Genomic DNA, 27,195 nt, shown 5'->3' on the forward strand with positions numbered 1-27,195 from the left:
GACCAATCTCGGGTTCTAATAACTGCCGCGGACATAGAAATCAATCATCACATCAGAACCCGCGGCACACCGCTAGGCAAGCGGTCCGTAACATCGGGTCATATTCCTTGTAGGCGGACGCAAACCATGGGGACAGTCCGCGGGCCCCGATTCCGGCTACCCCAAGACAGTACAGTGCAGCAGTGAAGGTAAGTATAAAAGCACCTTTGCAAATTTCAAGAACAGTGCATTCCCTTTTCAATCCGCACCACAGCATTTCTTCTATACCCTCCCTTTACCGGCCCAACTCCTTTTGGCCCAATTACGAGAACAATTCAAGATGGCGTCCCCGCAACCCTTTGCCAACAAGGTCATCGCCATCACCGGCGCCGGCAGTGGAATCGGCCGCGCCACCGCTCTCTACCTAGGCCAACGGGGTGCCTCCCTCGCTATCTCAGATGTTAACAAGGCCTCCGTGGACGCCGTCGCTGCCGCAATCCACGCTGAAGTCCCTGGCGCCAAGGTCGTCGCCTCGGCTGTGGACGTGAGCAAGGCCGATCAGGTTAAGTCGTGGATTGAGAAAACTGCTGCCGAGTTCGGTAAATTGGACGGCGCTGCCAATATTGCTGGCACGGGTGGCAGTGAAGAGCCTGTTCCCCTGGACGCCCAGACTGATGACGGCTGGAACTTTGTCCTCAATATCAACCTCGCGGGCACAATGTACTGCCTTCGCGAGGAGCTTCGGGTGCTCTCTGAAGGCGGATCAATCGTGAACACCTCGAGCGTGCTGGGCCTGCGCAGTTCGCCTACTCCAGGAGGCAGCCCGTATGTTACCAGCAAGCACGGCGTTCTCGGATTGACCAGGACCGTCGCGAGAGAGTATGGCCACAAGAACATCCGTGTCAACTGCGTCAACCCGTGAGTTAAATCAAGTCTAGCCTGAGGATGGGAGCAAAGCTGATTACTCATGGACAGAGGTGCGATTGCGACCCCCATGATGGGTTCATACGACGGTCAACAGAATCCCTTGCCCGAGTACATTCAGCCCCCTATCGCTAGATGGGGAGCTCCCCAGGAAGTCGCGCAGTTGATTGGGTTCCTGCTGGGAGACGAGTCTCGCTATATTAGCGGGACTTCGGTTGTCATTGATGGAGGATTGCTTTGTTAGCTTTGAAGCTCAGTGGGGGTTCAGCCATAAGGGCTAGAGTAGTGAAGTTATAGATAGAAATCTAAGCTATGTCTCGCTTGCAAGAACTAATCGATTCTTTCTCCACGACCGATGTTCTACCGCCTAGATGCCTAAAAATTGGGATAATTTGTCCAGGTGTAGCCGCAAGAGCTTGGCATAATGACCTACGGCGTGTGATTAAGTCACCAAGAAGGAATTGACTCCATCAGGACTGTGACTGGTATTAGCTCAATGTAGAACCTCGAAGAGCTGTGTGGATGAAGTATGTTGGAGAGGGAGGGAAAACGAAAGGCTGCAAAACCAGTGAGTTTCAGCCCGCCAGCCCGGCCCGACCAAACTCAATTCCTCGTCGTCCCTGCTGTAATCTACGTTGGCTCCGACAAGGGCGGGACAGCCCGTAAGCAAAGTTAAGCCACTAGGCAACTTGTCATGTAGATATATGGACCAGGAGAGGCCATCGTTTATCCGATTTGAAGAGAAGCGAATTCTTAGCAGCCACTCTTTGCTTGCTCCAGCTACCCATGGGCTCGAAGAGATATCATAGCCTCTCTGCGTCTGCTATGTCTGGCTAGCAATTCAAGTTAAAAATGCCGGACGGTCCGGTCTCATACCGACGATCTCTGTTGTTATCCGCCCCGTCGCCACCCTCATCCCTGCGGGCGAAGTCATCACCGGCTGTGTTCCTAACATGCTCCAGCCCTCTCCCAGTGATGCCATGGTTTCCTAGATATCTACTAGATCATGATCGTCGATACCACGCTCTGAGGGCTGAGTTCTAGAGAATTCGGCATCGCCCGGCTCTACTGCATGCCAAACCTATCATATATACCCCAATAACTGGGCATTGTACTCCTGCAATAGCTTATGATAAACTATGACGATACTGCTGATGGTTTGGAGGACGGCTGCCTCTGGCGTACAAGAATGATTGAGGGGTGTTGTCAGATATTGAGATGAATTGTGTGTGTATTTCTTTCTGTGCGTCCCTTCTCCTTCCAGGGCTCAAGCGAGGTTATACATGCCTTTTCTACGAGATGTGGAATCATCTTGAGTGGCGATATTCCCATGGCTAATTCGTCCTCTTCCCGCGGCTTCCAATAGCTTCCTTTTGCCACATATTCAACAATTTTAGACGGGTCGTTGTCATCAACAAATATCATGACTGACATACGCTTGAGTCAAGCACAGTTCGGCGCAGGGGCCAGGCTCGGGCACAGGAACCGGACTTGAGTTTGAAAATTGCGCCGAGGGGCCGCTCCTTACCGACCCGAGATTGACAAGTCCTTTCAACTGCTTGCTGCCGATGGAGGGGATGGGTATTTTGTAAATGGGCCAGCGCCGCGACGGCGATCAGCTGAGATTCAGGAGCCTGGTCCTTATCCCCCAGTACTCCTTCCGAGGTCCAAAAGCCGCTACGAAGGCCTACCTCGGGGGCAACCCAGATCTCAGCCCCACAGATGTGATGCAGGGTCTCGGAGCCGGAGGCCCCGGACCCCGTGGGGTATTCAGATGCATCTATGCTACTAATCAAATTTCATCACTTCGGTCTGTGCCGGGGCCATCTTGTAAAGCTAACAGGTTGTCGATCCTGGAGCTGAAGGGGCTGCTATAGTGGCGGAAGAGGGGTTCTAAGACGAGGCATCCGCGGACACCGAGACGGAAAGGCAACCCAGTGGCATTGGGATATTTAAGTAGACTCTACACGGAATAATGAGTACATGTACAACAGAAACATCATTTAGTTTTAGTTCAAGGCCCTTTCACAGTTAAGACCACAACAGCAGCCAACACTTCCACCATGACACCCGACAACCCCAAGTCTCCTACCGTCGTCTTCGATGTTGTCATAGTCGGAGCAGGAATCTCTGGCATCAACACAGCATACTATATCCAGAGCGGGGCGCCCCAGCCCACGTCCTATACTATACTCGAGGCAAGAGACAACATCGGAGGCACCTGGGATCTATTCAAGTATCCTGGCATCAGATCCGACTCGGACATTTTCACTTTCGGCTTCCCATGGAGTCCCTGGGATAGAGATGGAGTTCTGGCGCCCGGATCTGAAATCACCAATTACATGACCGAATCTGCTGCGAAATTCGGCATCGATAAAAACATCCGCTTCAATCACAAAGTTGTCTCCGCGGACTGGTCCTCCGAGCAGAGTCTCTGGGTGTTGGATGTCCAAACCAGGGAAGGCCACGCGACCATACACGCTCGGTTCCTGGTCCTAGGTACGGGATACTACGACTACGATGAGCCTCTCCAAGCTCACATACCGGGAATCAAAAACTTCCAGGGCCCTGTGATCCACCCACAGTTCTGGCCGGAGAACCTTGACTACACCGACCAAAACATCGTCGTCATCGGCAGCGGCGCCACCGCCATCACTATTGTTCCCGCCATGGCCGAGAAGGCCAAGCACATCACTATGCTTCAACGCAGCCCGACCTACGTCGGCACGGTTCCCCAACACGACAGCTTGGCCAAGCTGGAGAGTTTTGTTCTGCCATCAAGGCTTGCTTGGGGTGTCACACGATTTCGCCACATGATCGTTGACTATCTGTTCTATTACTTCTGCATTTTCTTCCCCAAATTTGCCCGATCACTCATCCGCGGCGAGACGGCGAAGCTTCTTCCATCGTCTGTTCCCGTCGATCCGCACTTCAAGCCGCGCTACCAGCCTTGGAGGCAACGCTTCTGCGCTTGCCCCGACGGCGACTTCTTCGCTGCCTTGAGGTCCGGAAAAGCAAGCGTGGTAACTGATACTATCAAGGAGGTGACGGAGGATGCGATTCAACTGGACTCGGGAGAGACCTTACGGCCAGACATGATCATTACCGCCACCGGGCTCAAGCTGCGACTGGCTGGCGGCATCCGGGTGTCTGTGGACGGTCAGGCTGTGGATTTTGCGAAAAAGTTCCTCTGGAAGGGCTTTATGCTTCAGGACCTCCCGAACCTAGCGCTTGTTCTTGGTTATGTAAACGCTTCCTGGACCCTGGGGGCCGAGATAACTGGAAAGGCCGTCGTGCGTATTCTCCACCAAATAAAGCGAGAGTGCGCTTTGAGCGCCACACCCCGTCTGGAACACCCAGAGCGAATGCAGCCGCGGCCTTTGTTCCAAATCTCGGCTACATATGTGCAAGACGCAGACTCCAAATTTCCCCTGGGAGGCACGGGCCCGTGGGCGCACAGGTGGAATTATCTGCCTGATTACTGGAAGTCGGTCTGGGGAGACATCAAGACTGGATTGGAGTATTCTTGATTCACTCGTTGTCCAGAGAAGACTCCCGCAAAAATTCAATGTGTACGCAAACATTGCTCCATGTTATGGGCCGTCAGATGTGCTTGGAATTGATATTTGTCAGAAACAGAGAAGCCAATAGAAATGCCACTGATACAGTGCCCATGGAGGTGCTTTGAGAACTGATGATCGTAATTGTCGTATTATTGTGAGAATGAAGAGACAGGCAATCATGGTACGTGCCTGCGTAACAAGTGGCCAATTTCACGACAGGAAACAGCTTAAACAAGATGAACAGCCTGCTTCCTTGCCGTAAATCGTCCATCGCCTGCTGGTGGCAAGGGTGCATGCCCCGGCCGGGAATATGTCGTATAACCTTACCGCCAAGACGAGGATCTTGTCATTGGCCGGGTAAAATTTGGGGCCAAAAGTCTGCGAACAAAACCCCACACCGCGTCATCCGGCGCGTCACCCTCCGACACGCCTTGCATCTTCAACCTTACACAATTCGTTCAAATTATGTCTTCTCAGCCTACTTTTGGTACCATTATAAGCGCAAATCGACGACGAAACCAAGAATTTAATGAGGTTGAAAGAGCTCTTATTATCAATGAGATCAGCAAGGGAAGAACCCACCGCGATGTCGCGCAAGAGTTCAAAACGACACCATCGACTACGCACAAGATTGTAAAGCGCTGGAAAGAAGACGGCACGATTAAAAAGAAACCCCGTGAAGGCCGGCCAAAGAAGCTTACGCCATCTGATATTAAGTACGTTATTGTCTTACTTAAAAAGGACCGCAGGATTACATATGACGCGTTAGTTGGCGCGTTAGGTGGTCAAATATCGCGTACGACAATCAAGCGAATTGTCCGCACATTTTACGGTCGCAAATGGAGAGCTATGCAGCGGATACCTATATCAAAAGAAACAGCAAAACAGCGGCTACAATGGGCAGAAGGTTGGGCCGGCGAAGAAGACGAATTGATGGAGGTATGGCTGTGTAAAGATGGAGTATTATTTTAGTCTGGTCAAAGTTCACCAAGCTAACCCACCTTCGAGACAATCTTCTCAGATGAATCGACCGTACAGTCGCAACCTAACTATAAACGCGGCTGGCTCTTCCGGAAACCTCACGAGAAGTTCCTGAGGGGATTTGTGAATATCACGGTCCACGGGAAGAGTAAAATATCGATCATGGTTTGGGCAGCGATCTGGAGAGGCGGAAAATCGCACCTTATTATCATGGAGCGCGATCAACAGGCAAAGCGGAAAGGATACTCAGCTCTTAGCTATCAACAAGCTTTATTAGAGGGTTTACTTCCTGTTTATGATGGCACACGACGATTTCAGCAAGATAATGCCCGAATACATACAGCTCAATCAACCCAGGCGTGGTTGATGGAGCACGGCATTGAGTTTATTGACTGGCCGGCACACTCGCCGGATCTCAACCCTATTGAGCACGTGTGGAAAGCTCTCAAGGCCAACATGAGGAAGATGTTCCCTCACTTAGAAGAATTGAAAGATAATGAGGCTGATAGGGAAGAATTGATCAAATGCCTGAAGAAGGCGTGGGATGCAATAACTCCAGAGCAAATTACCACCCTCATTGACTCAATCCCTCGTCGGCTCGCAGCTGTGCGACGAGCCAAGGGTTGGTATACAAAATATTAAAGAGCGAAAGCAGGGCTACAAGCTGGTATAATTATCTTCTTAATTGACCTTCATTTCGCAAAGTTGTGTACAAGTGAAGTTATGTGGTAAAAATGTAATGGGGGGGCTAGGGTGGCGTGTTCGCAGACTTTTGGCCCCAAATTTTACGTGAGCCCCAGGGAACAGGGGCTAGCCCCATGCTGCCGCCCATGCTGAGGGAGAACTCTAGGCTCGCAGTCGATACCTTGGTGTGGGCGATGTTACCGGTAATGGTGTATAACGCTGCTCCGTCTGGCTGTACTTCAAGACTTGGATGATCGCCTGTCTGAAGGTGGAGCAGACCCTGTCCAGCTTCTTCTTCTGATCTGCCACCCTCTTTGCGGGGAACTCGTCGCAGTGGGGCCTCAATATCCTTGCATCCATGAAAGGTCCGGGCCCAGCGATCAGCGGCGGCGATTCGATTGTACAGTGTCCGATGTTTGGTTGATTGTTTGAGTTCATTATCCAAAGCACTGACCGTCGACGATCCAGTTTCATGCACTGTATCATGCTGCGTTGCCGCCTGGAGCCCGCGGGCTCCAGGCGGCATTCTTGATGTACGGATTTCTGAGGAGACAACATCGACGTGTCCCGCTCGCTGCGTCCGTAGTTCGCTGCAAAGCGACATCATTGCGGGGAAGCATGTCCCCCGGAGCCCGCGGACTCTGGTCAAACCGCATGACGATGCCAAAAGACATCTGCCGCATGGAGTAACTATCAAATTGTGTACTGGTCTTTGCAAGGGGTGATGGCACAAAGTCGCAAGAGAAAGATGTCCATAAAGCACCCAGGCCAGTCCCTGGTGCGGTGGGAGCCACCACTACTTGTTCCTCACCGTATGCTAGATTCGAAAACTGATATATCCTCAAGATGCACTCTTTGTGGTCGAGGCAGCCTTTCAAGGCTATGTATATTCTGTTTATTATACCGCCGGCCATGTTACTAGCTGTTGCCCATGCCGTGTTCGCGAGCCTGATGCGATTTGGTCGTCCACACCCTTCCTGGTCGTTCCGGCAGGCATTTGCTCTGCGGCTCGTCAAAGCCCTTGTCAAGCACCAGTCTGCACTCCGCATGCCAGCACCGCTTTCTCTCGAGCCTGGATCAGAGGGTGACAGATTCGTCGTTGTATCTCCAGCAGCCCCGGCGCGGTTCAAAGGCCCAACTGACGGAGTCGCCATCCAACCAGGAAAGATCGGCGGGACCTGGTCTCCGGCTCCCATACCCGCACTGCCGAGGGCACAGCAGGATCAACTCGTGGCCCTCCACTTTCACGGCGGTGCGTATGTAGCGGGCGACGGCCGGGACGACGACATGGGATTCCTTTCTCAAACACTGCTTCAAAATACGCCATGCACGCACATCTTTACCCCACAGTACAGGTTATCTAACAACCCAGGGGGCCGGTTCCCCGCCGCTCTCCAAGACGCCATCTCCTCATACTCCTACATGGTTCACGAGCTTGGAATCGCGCCATCCCGGATCGTCTTGAGCGGCGACTCTGCTGGTGGTAACCTCGCACTAGCTCTGCTACGCTACGTATCTAGCTTTGGCTCCGAGACCGACTTGCCGTGGCCACGCGCCGTGATGCTGTGGTCTCCGTGGGTTGACATCGCCTTGGCCAAGGACCCAAAAAATGCTGAGGCGCTCCCAAACTATTCCTCGGATTACATTCACAGCAGTTTCGGTGTCTGGGGCGTCGAGACGCTCACAGGTGACGGGGCTGTATCAGCGATGGATCCATACATTTCTCCTGTATATAGCCCCTTTCGAAGTGAATCACCAATATGGGTACACGCCGGTGGGAAGGAATTGCTATTTGGCGAAATCATGAGGTTACTGGAGGGTTTACGCGGCGCTGGGACTAGTGTTGAATTAGCTGTCGAGGATCTTGCCCCCCACGATATCCTCAACTCGGGCCGCTTGTTGCAGTTTGAAAAGGAGGCGGTGCTGGGCGCCAAATTAGCCGGCGAGTTTCTTGGGCGGATTACTGGTTAGAAGGAGACGATGCGTATCTAGGACATCTTGACGAATTCATTCGATCTTCTGGCTTAGTTAGCCCATCAAGGGCCGGGCTTCAACTATAATAAAGAACACATTGTCAACACATCATAGCATCATATCATAATGCTAACACAGTGGACGAATTCATTCTTTCGGTGCGAGAATGGGTTTTCTGCCCACGAGAGAAATACCTAGCTATACGGGGCTACAAGGCTATCAGATCTCGCTGCAAGGAATCACTGTTCCTCTCGGCCGTCCCCTTCTCTTTATTTCACGGCGGGATCTTCTTCGCCGCCACAGACTTTGGGACTAAGAAAGCGCTGACATGATAGATGGTTAATTCGGTACATCAACTGTAGAACATATTGTCCTTAAATGCTGAAGGGATCAAATTTGTATTCATCCTTGTCCAGCTTCCCGCGTAACAATCTCTGATATACTGGAGGCCATGATCCTCATGGTTGAATCGAATCCTAAAGAATGACCTTCTGGAGACGGGCATAGGCTTTCTGCGGCTTTCGGGTAACACCAGTAATCGCCTCATATCCCGAGAGCTCCGGCGGACAAGGCAAAAGCTCAAAGTTCCAAATGATGAGCGTGAAGATGAGTCGCATCTCCACATACGCCAGCTTTCTCCCGTAGCAGCCACGCGTACCCAAGCCAAAGGTCAGCGATGGCCCAGAGAGAGCATCGAATGTGGGCTTCCCGTTCTCATCCTGGATCCAGCGTTCGGGCGTGAAAGCAGCCATGTCGGAAGTCTCATCCCAGGCGCGAACCCGGCCCTCAACGCCGACCTTTTGGGAGCTTTCACTGCGTAGTTTATCATCTATCTTGAAAGCCGGCTCGAGCATGCTGGGTCCCATGCCAAGCAGCCAAAGCTCGGTGCCTTTTGGGATGGGGTGGCCGAGGATCTCCGTGTCCACCGTGGCAACCCTCTGGATGCCGTCCGATGTGCCGCTGAGGCGAACTATTTCCTCAATAGTTGCGTCAAGGTAAGGGGACACGTTGGGCCTCATGATCTCGGCAGTAGTTGGGTTTCTTTTCTCGGCGAAGGCATCGGGATGGGCGACTTGGAGGGCAGCGCGTAGCTTCCTTTGGGCGTCTTGGTGGTCGGCCAGGAATTTGATGCCCCAGACGATAGTCGTGCTCGTGGTATCGTGCCCGGCAACTATGAGTACAAAAACCTGAACAGGAGCGTGAGAATAGAGATGGCATGGGTGATTTTCGCAAAAGCTTACCTCGTCAATCATGTGGTCGGTGTAGTACTGGGGTTCGCGGCCTTCCTTGGCAGCGGTCAACTTTTCCCGGCGGACCATGAGATCTATGGCAGAGCGGGCCCAATTCTCATCGTCACCATGTTTCTCGAGTTGAGTGACGGCTTTGAAGATCTCTTTTCGGCAGAGCTCTCTCTTGATGTTACATGCGTTCCGGAGGCCCGGTTCGAACGTCTCTCTTCGCCACCATTTGATCCTAGGGAATAATGTCGAGTTCTGTCCCTCAACCGCCTCTGTGGAGGTAAGAACGGCCTGGAGCTCGTCGCCGATGTGGGCTTTTGGGAATTTTATCTCCGCATCCCTGCTGGTAATCGACTCTTGAAGCATGGTGATGCTCTTCCGCCGGGCTTTGAGCTCCCTTAGCTGTGGAGCAGTAGCTTTATGGTCAAATGATGCGCCGAAAGAGAAGCTGGTGACCGCGTCAAGCGCAGCGTAGAAGATGTCCTTTTCCGCGTCAAACGGCCGCCCGTTGGCAATGTCACATTTGTTTTGCCAGAGATGGAGCAAATCCAGAGCGTTCGAGTAAATTGCTGGGGCGGCCACGTTTTTCAGAAACGCAGGAAGCATGAGATCCTGAAGCAGGCGCCGATGTCCCTTCCATACACTGTTAGAAGGAAAGTGGATGTGTCCGAGAGGCGCCAGTCCAGCGAAGATGTCAGCCCAGTACGGGGAACGGTCAAATTCCCTGGCTCGGCGGAGGCATATGTCTTGTGACTCCTGGAAATCTGCAATGACAACCCATGGTTTGCTAAAAGGTCGGACGAAGGCCTGGAAAATAGGGCTGTTGTGCTTCTTGATCTGGCGCGAAAGCCAGAGACCGACCTCGCCAGTTTCGAGGAAGAACTTTGTCAATTCCGGTCCATCGCCGAAAAGACTCTTGACGGCAGATTTGTTGTAAGGAATTCCTGGAAACGGCCTTGGAAGAAGTGACCGGTAGATTGCGTGCAAAACGATCAAGAAGAGACCCCCAAAGATGGTGTAGAGGGCAGTTGGACGATTAACTGAGAACCCAATCTCCGCTTGATCGAGGATGTGTGTCTTCTCCATTGTGTGGCGCTGTGATTTGAAGTGCAAGGTGACAATGCTGAACCAGTTGTGTCCAAACTAGATTGATGAAAGTGCTGCTGCATGTGGTTGTTGTCTGTCAACTACACTTAGATCAAGTCTTTCCTTTATCCATTCCGCAGGTACGATGAGCCAACGTCCGTTGCGACCTTTGTCGGCCATCCGGGCTTCTCAGATTCCGCAGCCAGGAAGTTTCAGTGACGTAACCCTTTTTAGCCATTACATCTCTTCTTTCGAGCGCAAGCAGCGTTAGCCAAAGCTCACATGAGCCCGGAGTCCGCAAGGCCCGGGCGTAACCCGCGGATCCCGTCACATTGGGGGCAAGGTCAAGACGCATTGTTTCATGATGAACATCTACTACGGTGTGTACGTGCAAAGTAGGCCGGCACATGGATGATCTGATTGGCTGAGCTCCGGCAGCTGCCGGAGGGACCTGTGAGAAGCCCCTCTTATGAGTTAATTGGCACGGTGAATATGGGGAAAAGTGGGACCTGTTGTGTAAAGGGGGGGCACCTATTTGACCTTGATACTGTAGTAGCGGTAAGAAGAAGAGGACTAAGGGGTAGACGGAGCCCGCGGAAATCTTGGCGAGTAGGCCCGGCCAGTTTACTAATGGCAAGCATGCCGTCGAGATGCTGTGGAGAAAGAAACACATCCATAGCACAGTTGCCCTAAATGATGCTCATACTCTTTGTTAGAACTAGCTTCGATCCCCTGCTAAATAAATATTCTATTACTGAAAGTATGCGATCAGTTTCGGCATTACGGAGGTCGCGGGACTCTGACCTACCAGGTGGCAAGCAAACACATAGAGCGGCAGGGGCTGAGAGGTAATTACTTGAACTCCACTTGTGATCGACACCTTGTACAGGCACCAAGTATGATAGCTGTTGTTCTCGAGAATTTCGACGGAAAATTGTTCAATATTACAGGCGTCTCCTTGCAGCACTGGAGCTATGTCTCGCCTCATAAACAGCCCCAAGATGATGATACAATATTGCCCCTCCTTACTACCAAGGTAGCCAACCTCTAGCCGATCTAACATACACGAACAAATATACCAAGGCATAGTTGGTAACCGTAAAGAGAGCAAAGATGCCCAGATAAGGCCAACCAACAGCCTTGTCAAGACTGATAGAATCTAAATACTAACAAGCCGTCAGTCCTGGTGCAAGTTAAGGGTAGATTGAAGCAGCTACTTACGTCCTCACCGGCGGCGTACTGGCAGTAGCCACAATCGCCAAAAGCTGAAGGGTTTTCCAAGTACCCTTTACTGCCCGAAAGCCAGTCATTGGCATACTCGCCGCATGTTGTGTTGGGAGGCGCTTCAAAGCGGATCAACTCTGAGTCAAGGCATCTGACAGAGACCCTGCCGAGAATCATTGCCACAATCCCTGAGATCCAGTAGGTGAACGGCCCAATGTAATACATCGTGTAGCGCCACACAGCAGGCATGAGCTCCTTCGGCTGCAGGACACCGTTGAAAAACTCGCACATAACGACAAAGAACGGCATTATGTTGGCAGCCATGTGTTTATCAGTGCTGCAAATTGTCAGTCTCAGTGTCATTCCGGCCAGGTATCTACGGACACCCATGGGACGTTACCTTAGCGCTACGATCCACTGTCCCCATGAAGTCGAGAAGAGATGAAACATCATCATGAGGAATGTGTATCCTGCCGGCTCCCTAAGCGGGAGGCCCACGATGAAATAGAACAAGACGAAAAAAGAGCACTCCTCCGGCAAGGGCATAAGGAATCTCGGCCATGACATTCGCTGTTGTGAAGGCGACCCAGCCGTAAATTCGGCCCGGGTATTCCCGCCCGAGCCACACGCTCCTGTTGTCATCAAACATCATTGCGCATGCATTGATGAACTCAGGAATGATCATCAAGATCGGGAAGCATGAGAAGATGCGGTACTGCATATCGGCCCGCGTGTTGCCCAGTCTCAGGAAAATCAACCCATTCAGGAGCGAGTGGGCGAAGGAGCAGTACAGAAAGGCTAACAGAGCGGGGGACCAGAAGTGAGCACTGGGTTGTAGTCTCTAAAGATGTCTACATACCGAGTGATTTTTCGTTACAGCTTTCCATCGTCCGATTCTGATATTCAACCCCATACCATGCAACGTTGCCATTGTTGAGTCCCGTTCGGGTTATCCGACGCAACTTAGTTGGCGTCTGTCGGTTTATCCGCCAGGCTCCCTGTCAGCCCCCTCCTACTCCCTTTGGAGGAAAGGTGAATCAATCACGAGAATCCGATGTCACCGGGAACCTAGAGATAAGCCCCTTGGCGTCCCATGGGGAAGTGGGAAATAGTGGGGGACCATCATGACCATCGGGAGCATGTCGGGATGGGAATGAGGGGATGCAACATACAAACATGATATAAATCAAGGTATTTTCCACAACGATACCTGGTCGTTAGCTCGCAGTGGAAGTCTCAAGTCGCATCGAGATGAACTCAAAATGCGTCTCTCGCTCCTAACCCTCTCGACTTTTGTCGTTTTGTCAGCTGCTTCGATCCTCCCAGGTATCCCCACGGCCAATTTTACTCCCCGGGAACATGCCAAGGCGGTTGAATTCTCCTCATTCACTTCCATTATTGTCGATGCGAAATACGCCAATGTCCGTGACAACAATGGGCAGACGCTGATCCCCCCCTCGTTGGCCGAGTTTGCTGAAACCTTTGCCGATGACTTATCGTCTTTGGGCTTCAAGCTGTCGACAAAAGTGGGTTCCAAGCCTCGTCCGGGGACTATCTTCCTGACACTCGGCCAAACAAGCGACTACCTGGATGTCGCCGACCGAGAGACCTCTGAGGGCTACTCGATCGATGTTGATAAGTCCATCACAGTGAAAGGTGCCAGTCCGCTGGGTGTTTGGTGGGGGACTCGAACCATACTTCAACAGATTTTACTTGCAGATGGAAAATTGCTGTCTGGGAGTATTCACGATAGTCCCGCATGGGGATCTCGTGGCATGATGGTAAGCCTCGTGATATAAACATCCCACGAACTAGAACCCTCTCACTGACACACTGTTAGCTCGATGCAGCTCGACAGTACTATCCTCCCAGCTTCATCGTGGAGCTCTGCTCATACATGTCCTTCTTCAAACAAAATACTCTCCACCTTCATCTCAGCGATAACCTCTGGAACAACCCAGAACTCTTTGACTTTGAAGAACAGATGAGGCTATACGCCACCTTCCGGCTGTACTCTGACGACCCGCGAGTCAAAGGTTTAAACAAGAGGCCAGAGGAGTCTTATACTCGCCAGGTGTTTGACGATATCCAGTCCAAGTGTGCTGCCCGTGGAGTCACTATCCTGCCCGAGATCGAGGCCCCTGGCCATGCTTTAGTCTTTTCGCAGTGGAAACCTCAGATTGGCATGTCTTCTGACTACACGCTGCTCAACATCACCCATCCGGAAACCATCCCGGCTGTCAAGACGGTGTGGAAGGTGTTTTTACCGTGGTTCCACAGCAAGACCGTCTCCATCGGTGCAGACGAATACAGGGACAGCAGCCTCGACGAAAAGTAAGCAGAGAGCCTTCAGCCTCCTGAGCAGGTCACTAATTCTGTATCCAGTGCTCTAACAGCCGAGTATGAGCGGTTCGTAAACGAACTGGACCATTTCATCACTCAGGAATCCGGAAAGAAAATCCGCATCTGGGGAACCTTTCCTCCATCTTCAGGCAGCCACGTGGACAAGTCAGTCTCGATCCAGCACTGGGCCAACTTTGAAGCGCACGCCGTCACAGACTGGCTCGCCAACGACTACAACGTCCTAAACTCGGGAGATGACCTGTACGTTGTGTCGAAGTGGTCAAGCGGCTATCCTCAGGCCTTGAACCAGACCTTCATCTTTCACGGGTCTCCTGATGGGAGTACTTTTGCGCCAAACATTTTTGATCCTACCAACGAGACGGAGAATACAGCGCGCGATGATCCGAGGATCGAAGGTCATATCGCTCCTTTGTGGACTGATTGGGGTCCCAACTCGACTACCATCTTCGAGACATATTACAGTTGGCGGGATGGACTTCCGGCTCTTGCTGACAAGCAATGGGGTGGCAAGTTGACTAAGGAAGAATATCCGTCACTCTTTGATGCCCTTCATCCTTTCGTTCCTGACCAGAATCTAGATCGCCGGATTCCGTCCAGGGGTTCCACGATTCTAGAATACGACTTTACCAAAAACTCTCGTCAGGGTATAGTCAAGGACAAGTCGGGCAACGGCTATGATGCCAAATCATCCTGCAAAAGCACTCAGAGAGGTGTCCGTCTTTCACGCTCTTGCAAGGTGACAACCCCTCTGTCGTCCAAGGGACGAGACTACACCTTTTCATTCTCCATCAACCCAACCTCCAAAAAGACTGGGCCAATTTTCACAGGACCCGACAGCTCGCTCTGGGCCGGACACGGAAGCACCCCCAACATAACCCTCGTGGCAGACGACTCGGCTTACACCCTGAACTACACCTTTCCCCTAAATAAGTGGACGAATGCCAAGTTGATAGGCAAAGGACCTAGGACCTTCCTCACTGTTGATGACCTTGAGCCAATGGAGTTCCTCACCAAGATTGGCATCCGTGGTAGGCGATACGTGTGGGACAAGATTGCAGTCGAAGCTCCGTTGAACGTGATTGGCGGAGGAGACTTTGAGGGCATCCTGGGCCATGTCAAATTAGAAGATTATGCGTGAGCGTCCATTCTTAGCCTGTACAGACTCGTTTGAGTGGAGAGAATAAATGCCCCAGTTAGAGCTTGTAACCCTTTAAGAGACGCTTGAACTAACAGGCCATGTGTTGTATTTATATTACTTTCTTATATGTTTAATAGCAAGTCAATAAGTACTTAACCCCGTTTCCATCTTTCAATAACTCTCTGCCACTCCGTCTGCAAACCAGCCTGTTCCTTCATCGTCTCTTCCCACATCTTCAGGCAAGAAACCCACGCGCTCACAAACCGAGCTTTCTGGCACTCTTCAGCGCTCGAACGGTTGTCTCCTGCCCTTGCGTCTAAAGACACTACCTCATCTCGCATCTGTTTGGATTGAATAACAAGATGCTGTTTTTCGTTCTTGCCCCTATTCCTATTCAGCAACTCTGAGTGTGCCGTGATCAACTCGGCATATTGCAAATGAAGGGCATCGTGAACCTCTTCTAGGTCTTGCTGCCACTCATACATCTCCTCGGAGGGATGTATTTGAGCAACCTGATCCTCTTCGGCGATTCTCCTGTAGAGCTTATTGCGCGCACTCTGGTCAGCCATGTGCTCAAGGGAGCTTGCCACGGCTTGCTGCACGAGGAACCGCTCCACAACCGCGGCTGCTGAGAATCCGACATTCCCGCCATCCATGAACTCGGCGCCCACTGACAGAGGGACGGCATTTTCCATGGTCGCCTGGGTCACATTGGCAGCAGTATTACCGGGGTCGAGCGCCGCGGAAACTGAATCGACTTGAGCTTCAACGCCGTGGAAGAAGCCATCAACGAATGAACCGGGACTCGCTGCAGCCGAGCTCGCCACCTCCCCGACACTGGTGGGCGGATCGAACGTTACACCTTGCGCCGATGCCCCCTCGACGCCCATGGCTGCAACATCGCTGAGCAGGTATGACATGCCGCAGCCAATACCAGCCGTCAGCACGTTGGTAACAATGGGAACAACACGATCGCGGAAGCCGCATTGATGTGGTGTGATGCCGTACTTTTTTATGATGCTATTGATCACGTCGAGTTTTGCGCAGGCGACCCAGAGCTGGCGGAAGCCAACAAGGGATGTGATGGTCGACAATCCCGCGGTAGGAAGCCAGAGGATGGCGCCCATCCCGATCTTTGTGGAGTAGCCGTATATTTGACGGTTCTTGAGCACCTCGCGCTCTCGGACTTCATTGATTCGATGGCATGCAACGAGTCCTTCGAGCTTATTCGAGTACTCGAGGTTGTTGAAGTGGAGCGTGTCTGAGAATCTCATTTTGCGTCTGCTTTTTGGTCGGTATCTTTGGTGCCTGTTGACTCACATCTTTATACCCCAAACTCCTCTCCTCCTGCTTCAAGCCCTACAGAACGCCTTGAACGCCCAATCTGGGAGCTCATGGCCGAAATCACGCGATGGCGCTATGGCGCAGGTTGGAGCCTTGTTGGCGGCGCGCCACCTAAAGGTCAAGGGATAGGTCGAGCCTACTAGCTCCTCTTCGAGTCAACATAGGTATGTGATGGATATTGTGTTGGTGGCTTAGTTCATGGGCTGTCTCAGGCCACGGTCGCTGGGGGCATGGAAGCTCATTTACCTCCACCATAGCCAAGCCAGCCCCTTCTGAACGGCAAGATGCCAGAGCATCCGTCTTACTACACTCTACGAACCTTGTGGCCACCGCTATACAAACCAAACACTTGGCGCAACACATGTCTAATGACAAATATTACATGTCATTTGAGGCTCAGAGCCCGAATCCCAGACTACATGCCTCAATTAGTGGTACACCGCATATCCAAGCCCTACCTAGCTTATCAGCCTCCCCCGCCGCCATCCGTATGAGAGCGGAGGTGAATCCTCAGATGCGCCGTCCTTGGAACTCCTCGGAGAAAGTACTTCGTTGTGTTGCGGGGCTAGGACGCATGGCCTTGTTCAGCCTTGACAGTCCAACACTGAGATAGCATTTTCCACTGGCGGCAAGGCTCACACCTCATACGCATCACCAGACATCAACCTAGGCTATGTGAGCACCAGAAAGAATAATTGGCAGAGCTAAAATTCTTTAATATTATTTAGCATTAGGCATGAGGAATAAGACAGGGATCAATTAACTCAACGTAAAGCTGAGGAGGAGTGAAGGCTGGGGAGTGTCTGGAACCATACACCCCAACTGGGGTGCTCTGTTTATCTATGTAACCAACACATAATTACGGCCTAACCAGCCATACACAACCCTAAAGCTCGCGACTTTCACTATGTACATCTCACCCACGGCCAAGCATCTTTCCCTTCAAGTTATGCGCAGGCAACACCAGCATCATATACTCCACGCCAGTGCCACCAGCGAGCACTGTCCTGCACCGGGCATGACATAGCAGATATGCCACCATATAGCAGGCCACGGCGGCAGTAAGGCAAGCCCCAGACATCATATAAGACAGACCAGCGGCGAACGCGAACCAATGTACGATAGCCACGGCAGCCCAGAAAATAACGTTGAACAAGGTTTCGCCCCCTATCCATTGATATACGCCGGCACGAGCGGCATCAGCATACCAGAATTGCAAACCGATGATGGCGAAGAGGGATAGGCTTGCAATTCAAGGTTAGTGCAAATAGCGAGAGGAAGAATAACACCGACGACATACGTGCTCAGAAGCCCATAACGTAGTGGACGCATGGAGGTTTTCTCAGGCAAGTGGCTCACGCCTGCTAATACCAGAATGACCGTCACAATCTCGGCTATCAGTGTGATGAGAAGCCACCTAATCAATGTTGCAGTTAGTACGCGCCCCAGGGTTTATGTCTTTGAGGAGCTGACCATTGTGCGTAAACATCTATAGCTTGCAATTAGTCAATATGACTGGCGCGCGGGTACGTTTAACTTGCAAAAGTTCAATGACCTGACCTCGTCACCAAATAAACGTACAGATTGCTTGAAAGAAAGACCTATGGCTCTGATGAGAATATGCGCGGCGTGCTTAGCAGGCTACAAAAAAGAGGTGGGCAGGCCCTGTATTATACCTGTCCATACCTACCTGGTGGCTTGGCAGACTTTCAGCTTGGGTCGCCTCACACGGCCGGTTGCGTATTTTTAGAAGTCAGGCTGGCGGCAAGAGAACAGCAAAAAAGCAAATTTTCTCGCCTTTAACTCTGCTTTCTTTCTTATCAACATGACTGTCGTTGAGTCCAAGACAACGACACAGCATGAGCTCTCAAATTTACCAGAACCTGCCGAACCCGGCAACCTCGATACGTCTCCTCCGAATAGAGCCCGGCTGGCCAACAGATCCCCTCTCGGTTCAACTCACAGTGGTTCCGGACCGAAACACGGCGCCGAGCTACGACGCCCTCTCGTATGTCTGGGGAAAAGATATAAGCCCTGACCCTATCTTGTGTAATGGTTCGTCCATCACTGTCACTGCGAATCTCGACTCGGCCCTTCGCGCTCTCCGGTCGTTCCCTGCTTCAGGAAATCCTGCCCAGCATGGCGTAGATATCATAGACACGAACCATCTGCTTCATTCCAGTAAACATCCATGGAAAACCTTTGCCCACAATCGCAACGAAACAGAAGTTATCGTGTTTCGCAGGGCCAGGGCAGACGCAGATCGAAAGGCTGGGTTTGTATAGATTGATGCGCTTTGCATCAACCAGGCAGACTTGAAAGAGCGCGCGGAACAGGTCAAAGGCATGCGCGATATCTACAAGACAGCCAAGGTTGTGCGTATATGGCTCGGTACAACGCTTGTTGACGCGGAGGGTGTGCCAAGAGTCTTCCCTGATGTGAAGACTCGCAAGCTCGATGCCGCCTTCGGCCGTATCCGTTTGACTGAGCTCGGCCACATGCCCGTAGTATTGAGCTTTCTAGCTCAAGCACTGCGGAACGGAAGACGAATCCACGAGGACGACAGTTCTACTTCCGTACCAGGAGCCACAGTCGAGACTGAGCAGCGTACACCTGGCTTGGTCGGCTTCCCAGAGTCTCATGCCCCTGAATGGGCCATGCTGACCGGGTTCCTTGAGCAGCCATGGTTTCACCGTGTTTGGATTGCGCAAGAAGTTGTCATGGCTCAAGAGGCCAAGGTCATGATGGGTGACTGGGAGATGCAGTGGGAACCCTTTGCACGAGCCATTGACATATTGGGTGAATCGAGTCTGTCAACATCACACTTTCTGAAATTACATGGTCCAGAGGATCTCTGGAACGGACTACCCCTTCTCGCTATTCGATATCTCAGCCTCATACGTCAACTACCGAGCCGTACTAATGGTCTCCTTCCTCTCCTCAACGATTCACGTCAGCGCAAAGCCACGAACCCCGCAGACCATGTCTTTGCCGTCTTGGGCATGGCCAGCGAGGTTGTCAACCCAGGCCCTAACCATGTTAATTTGTCGAGGTTTGTCACTATCGACTACAATAAACCAACAGCTCAAGTCTTTCGAGATGCGACATGGTTTATTATCCGAAGTCATGGCAAACTTGATCCCCTCCACATGGTGAAGCTAAGCGACGGCCAGTCAATGCAGGATTGTCCCTCGTGGGTTCCTCTCTGGACGGAGCCCCTAAAGTCGGAGCGGCTGCCTCGGGTTCTTTTCAATGCGGACCTCGGCAAGCTGATGGACATTCGTTATCATCCACACGACGACAACAAACTTATGGTCTCGGGGTACGCCTTCGAGCGTGTACAAGCCCTGAACACGGGGCTACAACTCGGAGCGCAGACAGCTGCAAACATCAACAGCAACCTTGCTATGCATTGCCATTACCCACCTCGAAGCGAGGATATCGAGTTTGTCACATCAGCCTGGAACCTCGTAGAATCCTTCCAAAAGAAGCCGCCAGGAGAGACTGGGGTGTTGCAACGGCCCTATCAATCACCCGATGCCGTGCTGGAGGCATTTGTCTGCACCCTCTGCGGTAACTGGAAAGACGGTGACGAGAGGGCCGAAGCATCCAGCGAAGTCATGAACTCGGCAAAGGCGTGGCTCGAAACGTCTGCACATCAATTTTCCCAGTCTACTTCGTTTCTCAACAAGACATGGCATGCTTTTCAGGAACTCAGTTATCTGATGTCCCCTAAGCTACCTTTTCAGGTTTGCCTGTTGAGAGCTTGCATTTCTCGGCGGTTTTTCATAACCTCCAGTGGCTTTATGGGCATTGGTCCTGAGCCAATGAAGGAAGGGGACGTAGTCGTCGTGCTTTTTGGTTCTTCCTTACCTTTCCTACTGAGACAGTGTCAAGCAGATGCAAACAAGTTTCTCGTTGTTGGGCCTTGCTATGTACATGGCATCATGGATGGGGAACTAGTCACAGCGTCAGAGGGTCAACCTCCCCAGGTATTTAACTTAAAGTAGTCAAATGACACGCCCAGATGTATGTCTCGGTCAGTAATTATGCCTACGGACGTCTTGTAATTCTTCGAAGGAAGCTTCAACGATGCTGAGCCGCGTGTTGACAAACTTAAGTTTCGAGAGACTCATTTCGTTGCTGGCATGCTTACGATTGACAGATGAGACAAAAAGGAACAAGACTTGTACACTCTCGTTACAGTTGGGGCCCCATGGTTGCTTCTTCTTGCATCGCGAGGTATCCCAAGTGTTTGGAGCAATAAAAAGATAGAAATCTCTTAGAAGATGATAGTAAAGCTACTATAATGAGTTGACAATGTGTTCTTTATTATAGTTGAAGCCCGGCCCTCGATGGGTTAACTGAGCCAGAAGATCGATGATAGTTAAATATAATAGAATAGTTTACACAAAAGCGTAGAAGTGATATCCTAAGAAGACCCCGGATCATTATTGTATTACTACTATCACTCAATATCAGATTTGGTCAAACGGCCGAGACGGGTTGAATTGAGATGCCGGACACGGCAACGTAAGCAGGGCTTGCCATGGCCCTGCGTACCAAATACAGGTGAATTCTCTCACATTCGTAGTATAGATGTATCGTATTTGAGTAGGTAGCTAAGTAACAAGAATGGACCAAGACCAAAAACGCCAATCCAACATCTATTTGATTATACGACTTGTACCAACATAAACAAAGAGTCATCAACTCCATTCGTCCCATGCAAGATGTGCACGCGCACTGTCGTGCCAAGGCTCACGATCCAATGTCCGCCTGTACTGATTTTGATGCACCTCATCGTCCGCCTCCCAGAGGTCTTGTCTCGGCCTTTTCGTCCTCGCTGTCGTCACTGTCATCCCCAACAGCGTAATGCTCCGTGTCATCAGCCGCCAATCGGTCGGATGACTGGTCTCGGTTGTCTCGGTAATCCTCAAACTGCTCGTCGTCGCTGCCCTCGGCGAAAGCATCATAGAGCTCTCCACCCCGGGTCCTGCGCGCCTTGGCACCAGCAGCCTTCTCGCCAGAGTTCAGGCCCTCGGCTTCTTCGTCGTCAAGGAGCTCGAATTCATAGTTGTTACGGGAACTGTTGCGTAGACGACGGCGACGGGCAATCCAGAAGTAGACACCGAGACCGATGCAGAAGGCTGAAATCAGACCAATGGCTCCGTAGATCCAGATCTGGGCCTTCTTGGAGGCACCAAAGCTTGGGAGCCACGAGACCCAGGATGACGAGGCCGATGTAGATTCCTGGGCCGCCTCTTCGGTGCCAGAGGGACTTGCTGCTTCCGTGGTGCTAGGGTTAGCTGGGTTTGTAGGTCGCTCAGGATGGCCGGTAGGCTTTTCCACCAAGGTCCCCTTAGTGGCCTCAGCCACCGAAGTTGTAGAAGCAGGCAGAGTTGTGGTCTCGGCAATCTTGTCGTGATCATCGTCATCGTGAACATCGGGCATGGGCAGCTTGGTCGCCTTGTCGGCCTCGATGGCCTCACCCCACAGCTTCAAGCGCCAGTCGATAAACTTGCCCTTGAACTGGTTCTTCTCGGTATCGCGAACAATGATGGTCCACTTTCCAACACCAGACTCACCCCTGTTCAATATTAGCGTAGATCCACAGCGCGGCGCGCAACAGACTTACCAGTGCACCACACTCATAAAGGTCCAGTCGACATAGCCCTCGGCCTTGGCGTCCCGCTCTCGCGACACTGCAAGGTGGCTCACCACGTTCTCGGGGCTGATGAGATCGACGCTGAGATCGCCACGTCGTTGGTGCTCGACGTTCATGGTGACGGTGACATGCTCCAGGCGAGCGACATTGGCATCCTTGAGCATATCCTTGGTGACCTCAAAGGTGACGCTCAGACCGTCTCGGCCCTCGGGGATAGGCTTCTTGACGTGAATCCAAGGAGAGAAGTACCAGGTCTGAGGCTTGACCAACTCCCAGTCCTTCGCCTTCTCAACCAGGGCCCACGAGTCAATCTTGCCGTATCCAAACGTGTGGCTGAACTTCTTTCCAATCGCCGTATCCTGCTGGTTGGCTTCGTCTCCCTCAATGGGCAAAGCCGTGTCCATGGCAAGGTACTGCAGGTCTCTCCAAGTCAGGTCGGGACGGACCTGAAGCACCAGAGCAAAGATGCCAGCTGCAAGAGGAGCCGCAGCAGATGTGCCACCATGGGCCTTGTAGCAGTTGTTCTTTCCGACATCGGTTGTGTGCTGCTCCTGTTAGCGAAGTCCGTTCACGTCATCCGAAATACTTACGATGGCATCGCCGCTGCCACTACTATAAGTGACTACCAGCTGAGCTGAGCACTCTTCCGAGTAGTAGGGGTGCTGTCCAGTGCGGTCAACAGCTCCCACGGTGATACTGTAAATAGAATTGGTGTATCCGTCAAAGTTGCAGTTGTCTCCAGCACCGGCACCGTTACCGCTGGCAAAGACGTAGATAGAACCAAGACCACCGCGGCCCTCCTGGATCGCCTTGAGCATCGCCCTCCGGATCACCACATCAGGAGCCTCCATGGTCTGGCCATCATCGGAGGGGCCCCAAGAGCACGAGTAAATATGGTTGTCGTCGTACTTGTACATGAGCGCCTCGGCCTCATCGGCATCGCTAATAAGCTTGCTGAGAATTCGGAGGCCAGCAACCTTGGAGTCGTAGGCAACACCAACACCGCAGACATCGTTACGAGCAGCAGCAACCTCGCCGGCGCAGCGAGTTCCGTGTCGGTCGTCATCCAGTTCGGGGGCGGGGATAGGATCGTTATCGTTAAAGTCCCAAGAACCGGCCGCGAAGTAGTTGGGCTTAAGATCATCGCTGTTCATATCCAGACCATCGTCAACAACCGCCACGGTAACGTTTTGTCCTGTAATTCCATCCAACCAGAGGCCAGTCACATTGACATCGTGTCCCAGCTGGACGGGGTTGAAAAGATGCCATTGTTCTGTAAAGATTGGGTCGGCAATCTCCAGCTTCTTCATGAGCGTGGCCTGGTATTCAGCAGCTTGGTCTCGAGCCGCAACATCGATTGTCGTATGGCCATTGCCTCGGCTGGCGACAGGCAAATCTCTCGGGCGCGGAGGGATGATTCGCTTCTCAAGATGCTTGCGCGCAAGTTGCTTCTTTGACAGGAGAATACCATCGAGGGGGTCTGAGCCGCCAATGTCTCGTTTCCTCCTTCTACGCTCAGTAATTTCTCTCTTTACTATATCGTGTTCGACTTTGGGGGCGCGGAATACGTGGTGGTCATCGAGTGCACCGAGCTGACCCTCGTGGGTGAGTCCGAGGCGGTTGGCAATCTGGTCGGGCGCTGTCGAGCTGTCGAGATGCAGGACGTAGTAGTCATTATTTGCGTAGTCTCGGGCGATCTTGGAACCGTGGGCCAGCGCGGTCAAGCCGGCGATGCTAAGGAACGAAGCAATCTTCATGTTGAAGGAAGGGAGGGAGTCTTTGCAGCGCAAAGACGACGCGAGGGAACGGAATCGAGCGAGTCTAACACATCCAGAGAATCTTGAAACGGGCGATAAACAAAGAATCGAGAACTGTAGAGGGCGACAGTGTCAGCGCTGAAGGGTCAAGACGTCGCGAAGGTTTGCATTCGACAGAAAGCTGACGGGTCGGATATTGCCACGCCGCGCAGGCCGACAGAACAGGCTGGTACAACCAGCGGATTCTCGACAAAGGTCGCACTGCGGATTCTAAGCGAATAGGAGATCATCGTACCTAGTAATCGGCCAAAAAACGACGCGGTGATGAGCGCAGGCTCCAGGGTCGGGGATGGAGAGAAAGAGAAGCCCAAACTCGGGAGCTGTTTTGCGTCGCTGGTGATGTCGTGGCCTCCAGCTGAGAGCGGAAGGCTACCATGTACAAGGCAGGTACCAAATTGCGGCTGGAACCTGGAATAGGGGACCACGGCCGGGGGCCCTTAGTTACGGGTGCCTACAGGGAAGAGCACGAGGCACGCGGCCACCTTCCACTGTTTGGGCAGGCAATGCCACAATAACACCCCCGACTGCGCCACAATCTAAATCTGGGAGCGAGGCCAGCTGGCGCCTTTTGGTTGCATGAAATGCTGACTACAAAGTATCGCCGAAGTAGACAAGTTCTTCTCAGACAAAGATGAACAGGATCGTCAGCCAGTGAATGCTGACAATAATTCTTCTGCCTGGAATGGCATATTCCATTCTCCTTTTCTTTTACCTCTGTTTATTTCCTTGACACATCGCAATGTGTCCCCCTCGGTTACGCGTAACCATCTACCGGCTGGCTCAAAACTTCATGATGGCCCCCACCAACAGCATCTCTTATTCAACGACGCCACAGCTCCGCCATCTGAGACGCCACTCCTGATGGATCTTGTCCAGCCCGGCTTGGGGATAGGCCCAGCGGCCAGGTCTCGACCCGTGCTCAAGATTGCATGGCGCGTTACGGTCGAGACGGTAGATCAATAGACGGCTCAATAGGCGGCACGGCCCCGAGCCAGGGCATGTCGGGGAATGAGCATCGTTTTGGGTAGGTTGCAACGAGATTACCCCTGTAATTGATAAACCATCCGAGTGACAGCTCACGTCGGGCATTTCTTGCATCAATAGCATCGAGTCTGTCTATTCTAACAAATCTTTTCTACAATACAAATGCCTATTACCTCTATGATCTTGTCCTAGCGCCCCAACGCCTTTCTCAAACACGTGCGTGAATCATCAATTCCCCCTCTCACAGCGATGCCTCCTTGTGAATCTCAATGCTTGGAGGAGCCCCTGTCAACGCCTTGCACTGCGCGTAAATCACAAACTGCCCTCCCACAAGACCACATGTCATCACCACACGAGGTCCCAGGCCTGACAGCAGGAGCCGTTTGGGTCCAAATTCCTTCGCCAGTTGGAACATGCGGCTCGTCGCGCCCTGCTTCGGATCGCCGGCGCCCTTGTTGATGGCCGACAGGAGCGTGTCGGCAGGGTGGGAGAGCACGGCCGCTGCGGCACCCGCCGTGACTCCCGAGGTGAGCTCTACTGCTGTTGACTCGAGCTGTGTGAGCTTTTCCTTGCGCTCGGGGCCCATGGCGCGATAGATGATCTCGTTGACTGCTTCGTGGACCGAGAATTGACCAACGGCAAAGGGAACCTGCTTGAACAGGAGGGGAACAAAGCCAGAGTAGAACCCCTTGAAGCCTTCCTCACGTGCCATCCTCCCAAAGCCCGACACCAATCCATTGGCGTAGCCTTTCTGAGAGACGAGACGGATACGCGTAGCCTCGAGTGGACAGAGGAGGATATCGGCAAAGAACTCGGCGGATGCACTGGCAGCGAGGTAGATGCCTGTTCGACGGTCGATGGCCTTCTCGGGTCCCCCGACGAGGGTGATGTACTTCTTCTTGAAGAACTCGTAGCCGGCAAACTTGGCGCCGCCTTGCACCAAGTAACCAACAGCCGTCGGACCAAAACCCGTGAGAAGCGCTGATGCGCCCTCCTTAGCGACAATAGTACGACCGGCCTTAAGCATGTTGTAACCCTTCAAGGCATCATCGACCTGAATCCTCGTCTTGACGACATCAATTGGCGTCGCGGCCTTTGACTGTTAGCTCAAAGCGATGCGACATGTGAAGGAAGCACTTACACCATGCGTAGACGTCGCCGCGAGGGCGCCGGCACCAAAGAACTTGACATAGTCACTAGGTGTGAAATTGGGCACTTCAGATTGCTTGGATGCCATTTTGAATGTCGTTTATTTTGAGGCTCATGCTACTGCGTTGAAAAAGTCGCGTTTGGCTGCTTTTATGTTGCGAGACTTGATGACGTCGTTCCGCGGCAGCCGATCGGAAACCTTGGTTCACGGCCGTCGACACGGCGCTTTTGCCGTCATCGGGCCGCTTTGACCTTCGGGGGTTTTCTTTACTGATACGAGTTGTTTTTTGTATGAAAATTAAGAAAAGCATTTGATTTGTGTCTCTTGTAAGTTGAGCGTATGCCTTCTCCCAAGATAGGCCGTCGTTGATCTCAAAAGCAATGCGCTGAGGTCCTCCGTCGCAACCTGGGGTGCAAGACCATCAACCAAGATCGTCGCCCCAATCCGGGATGGCAAATCTCGTTGTTATCGGCACCGACCACGGCGAGCCGCTCCGTCTCCGGAACACGGCACAACATGACATCACAGGTCGACCGGCCGTTCCTTCGGTAATGAGATGTGATATCAATGGGCGATTCGCTTGTTCGGCTTTGTTATCGGCTGTTATTCTATGTCCATCTATTCACGCACAACAACACCCTTGAACTTGATCACGTGTGCTGCCGTCCAGCCACCATTCAAAGGAGCGAAGCAACAATTTCACCACAGCAAAAAGCAAAAAGAAGAATGCTTGAGCAAACGTCAAAAATTGATGATGAGAGTGGGATTCGAACCCACGCCTATTTCTAGACTGCGAATCGTTGCTAGTTCTTGTGGAACCTGAACACAGCGCCTTAGACCGCTCGGCCATCTCACCTTGAGTTGTTGTTGAAGGCGAGCGATTTATTGACCTTTATACTGCAAGCGTTTCCTCGAGGCACGAGCGATTGACTTGACCTGGCTTGACTCCTTTGTACATCAGAGTCTCTTTTCAAGTGTCCAGTAGAGGCTTCGGGTTGTGGATGAGGCGGTATGGGAACTGGCTTCGGTGTGTCCAGAAGCTGAGTGTTTCTGAGTGGTTCTGGAGTAATCAACCGG

General features: G+C 52.3%; 9 protein-coding genes across 9 annotated transcripts; 5 read left to right on the top strand and 4 right to left on the bottom strand.

Moving 5' to 3' along the window:
• Window positions 1–319: 319 nt before the first annotated feature.
• NCS57_01218400 (3-oxoacyl-acyl-carrier-reductase) lies at window positions 320–1,147 on the top strand (the record flags this gene model as incomplete). The annotated part of the gene is made up of 2 exons (XM_053061862.1): window positions 320–897; window positions 955–1,147. 2 exons carry the CDS (start codon window positions 320–322, stop codon window positions 1,145–1,147), a joined length of 771 nt encoding a protein of 256 aa, XP_052908390.1.
• Window positions 1,148–2,966: 1,819 nt separating this feature from the next.
• NCS57_01218500 (uncharacterized protein) lies at window positions 2,967–4,433 on the top strand (the record flags this gene model as incomplete). The annotated part of the gene is made up of 1 exon (XM_053061863.1): window positions 2,967–4,433. The coding sequence occupies one exon, from the start codon at window positions 2,967–2,969 to the stop codon at window positions 4,431–4,433; it is 1,467 nt and encodes a 488-aa protein (XP_052908391.1).
• A 2,610-nt stretch (window positions 4,434–7,043) lies between these two features.
• On the top strand, window positions 7,044–8,102 carry NCS57_01218600 (uncharacterized protein; the record flags this gene model as incomplete). Its single annotated transcript, XM_053061864.1, has 1 exon — window positions 7,044–8,102. One exon carries the CDS (start codon window positions 7,044–7,046, stop codon window positions 8,100–8,102), a length of 1,059 nt encoding a protein of 352 aa, XP_052908392.1.
• Window positions 8,103–8,581: 479 nt separating this feature from the next.
• NCS57_01218700 (Cytochrome P450 monooxygenase) lies at window positions 8,582–11,962 on the bottom strand (the record flags this gene model as incomplete). Its single annotated transcript, XM_053061865.1, has 4 exons — window positions 8,582–9,292; window positions 9,347–10,486; window positions 11,509–11,595; window positions 11,651–11,962. The coding sequence occupies 4 exons, from the start codon at window positions 11,960–11,962 to the stop codon at window positions 8,582–8,584; spliced, it is 2,250 nt and encodes a 749-aa protein (XP_052908393.1).
• A 953-nt stretch (window positions 11,963–12,915) lies between these two features.
• On the top strand, window positions 12,916–15,155 carry NCS57_01218800 (Beta-N-acetylhexosaminidase; the record flags this gene model as incomplete). Its single annotated transcript, XM_053061866.1, has 3 exons — window positions 12,916–13,443; window positions 13,494–13,987; window positions 14,039–15,155. 3 exons carry the CDS (start codon window positions 12,916–12,918, stop codon window positions 15,153–15,155), a joined length of 2,139 nt encoding a protein of 712 aa, XP_052908394.1.
• Window positions 15,156–15,307: 152 nt separating this feature from the next.
• On the bottom strand, window positions 15,308–16,429 carry NCS57_01218900 (uncharacterized protein; the record flags this gene model as incomplete). Its single annotated transcript, XM_053061867.1, has 1 exon — window positions 15,308–16,429. One exon carries the CDS (start codon window positions 16,427–16,429, stop codon window positions 15,308–15,310), a length of 1,122 nt encoding a protein of 373 aa, XP_052908395.1.
• Window positions 16,430–18,844: 2,415 nt separating this feature from the next.
• Window positions 18,845–20,225, top strand: NCS57_01219000 (uncharacterized protein; the record flags this gene model as incomplete). Its single annotated transcript, XM_053061868.1, has 3 exons — window positions 18,845–19,298; window positions 19,347–20,148; window positions 20,210–20,225. The coding sequence occupies 3 exons, from the start codon at window positions 18,845–18,847 to the stop codon at window positions 20,223–20,225; spliced, it is 1,272 nt and encodes a 423-aa protein (XP_052908396.1).
• Window positions 20,226–21,299: 1,074 nt separating this feature from the next.
• On the bottom strand, window positions 21,300–23,924 carry NCS57_01219100 (uncharacterized protein; the record flags this gene model as incomplete). The annotated part of the gene is made up of 3 exons (XM_053061869.1): window positions 21,300–22,089; window positions 22,138–22,712; window positions 22,758–23,924. 3 exons carry the CDS (start codon window positions 23,922–23,924, stop codon window positions 21,300–21,302), a joined length of 2,532 nt encoding a protein of 843 aa, XP_052908397.1.
• Window positions 23,925–25,209: 1,285 nt separating this feature from the next.
• NCS57_01219200 (uncharacterized protein) lies at window positions 25,210–26,205 on the bottom strand (the record flags this gene model as incomplete). Its single annotated transcript, XM_053061870.1, has 2 exons — window positions 25,210–26,061; window positions 26,110–26,205. The coding sequence occupies 2 exons, from the start codon at window positions 26,203–26,205 to the stop codon at window positions 25,210–25,212; spliced, it is 948 nt and encodes a 315-aa protein (XP_052908398.1).
• Window positions 26,206–27,195: the final 990 nt, after the last annotated feature.

This window comes from Fusarium keratoplasticum, chromosome 10 (genome assembly GCF_025433545.1).
Source record: "Fusarium keratoplasticum isolate Fu6.1 chromosome 10, whole genome shotgun sequence".
Taxonomy (NCBI): Eukaryota; Fungi; Ascomycota; class Sordariomycetes; order Hypocreales; family Nectriaceae; genus Fusarium; species Fusarium keratoplasticum.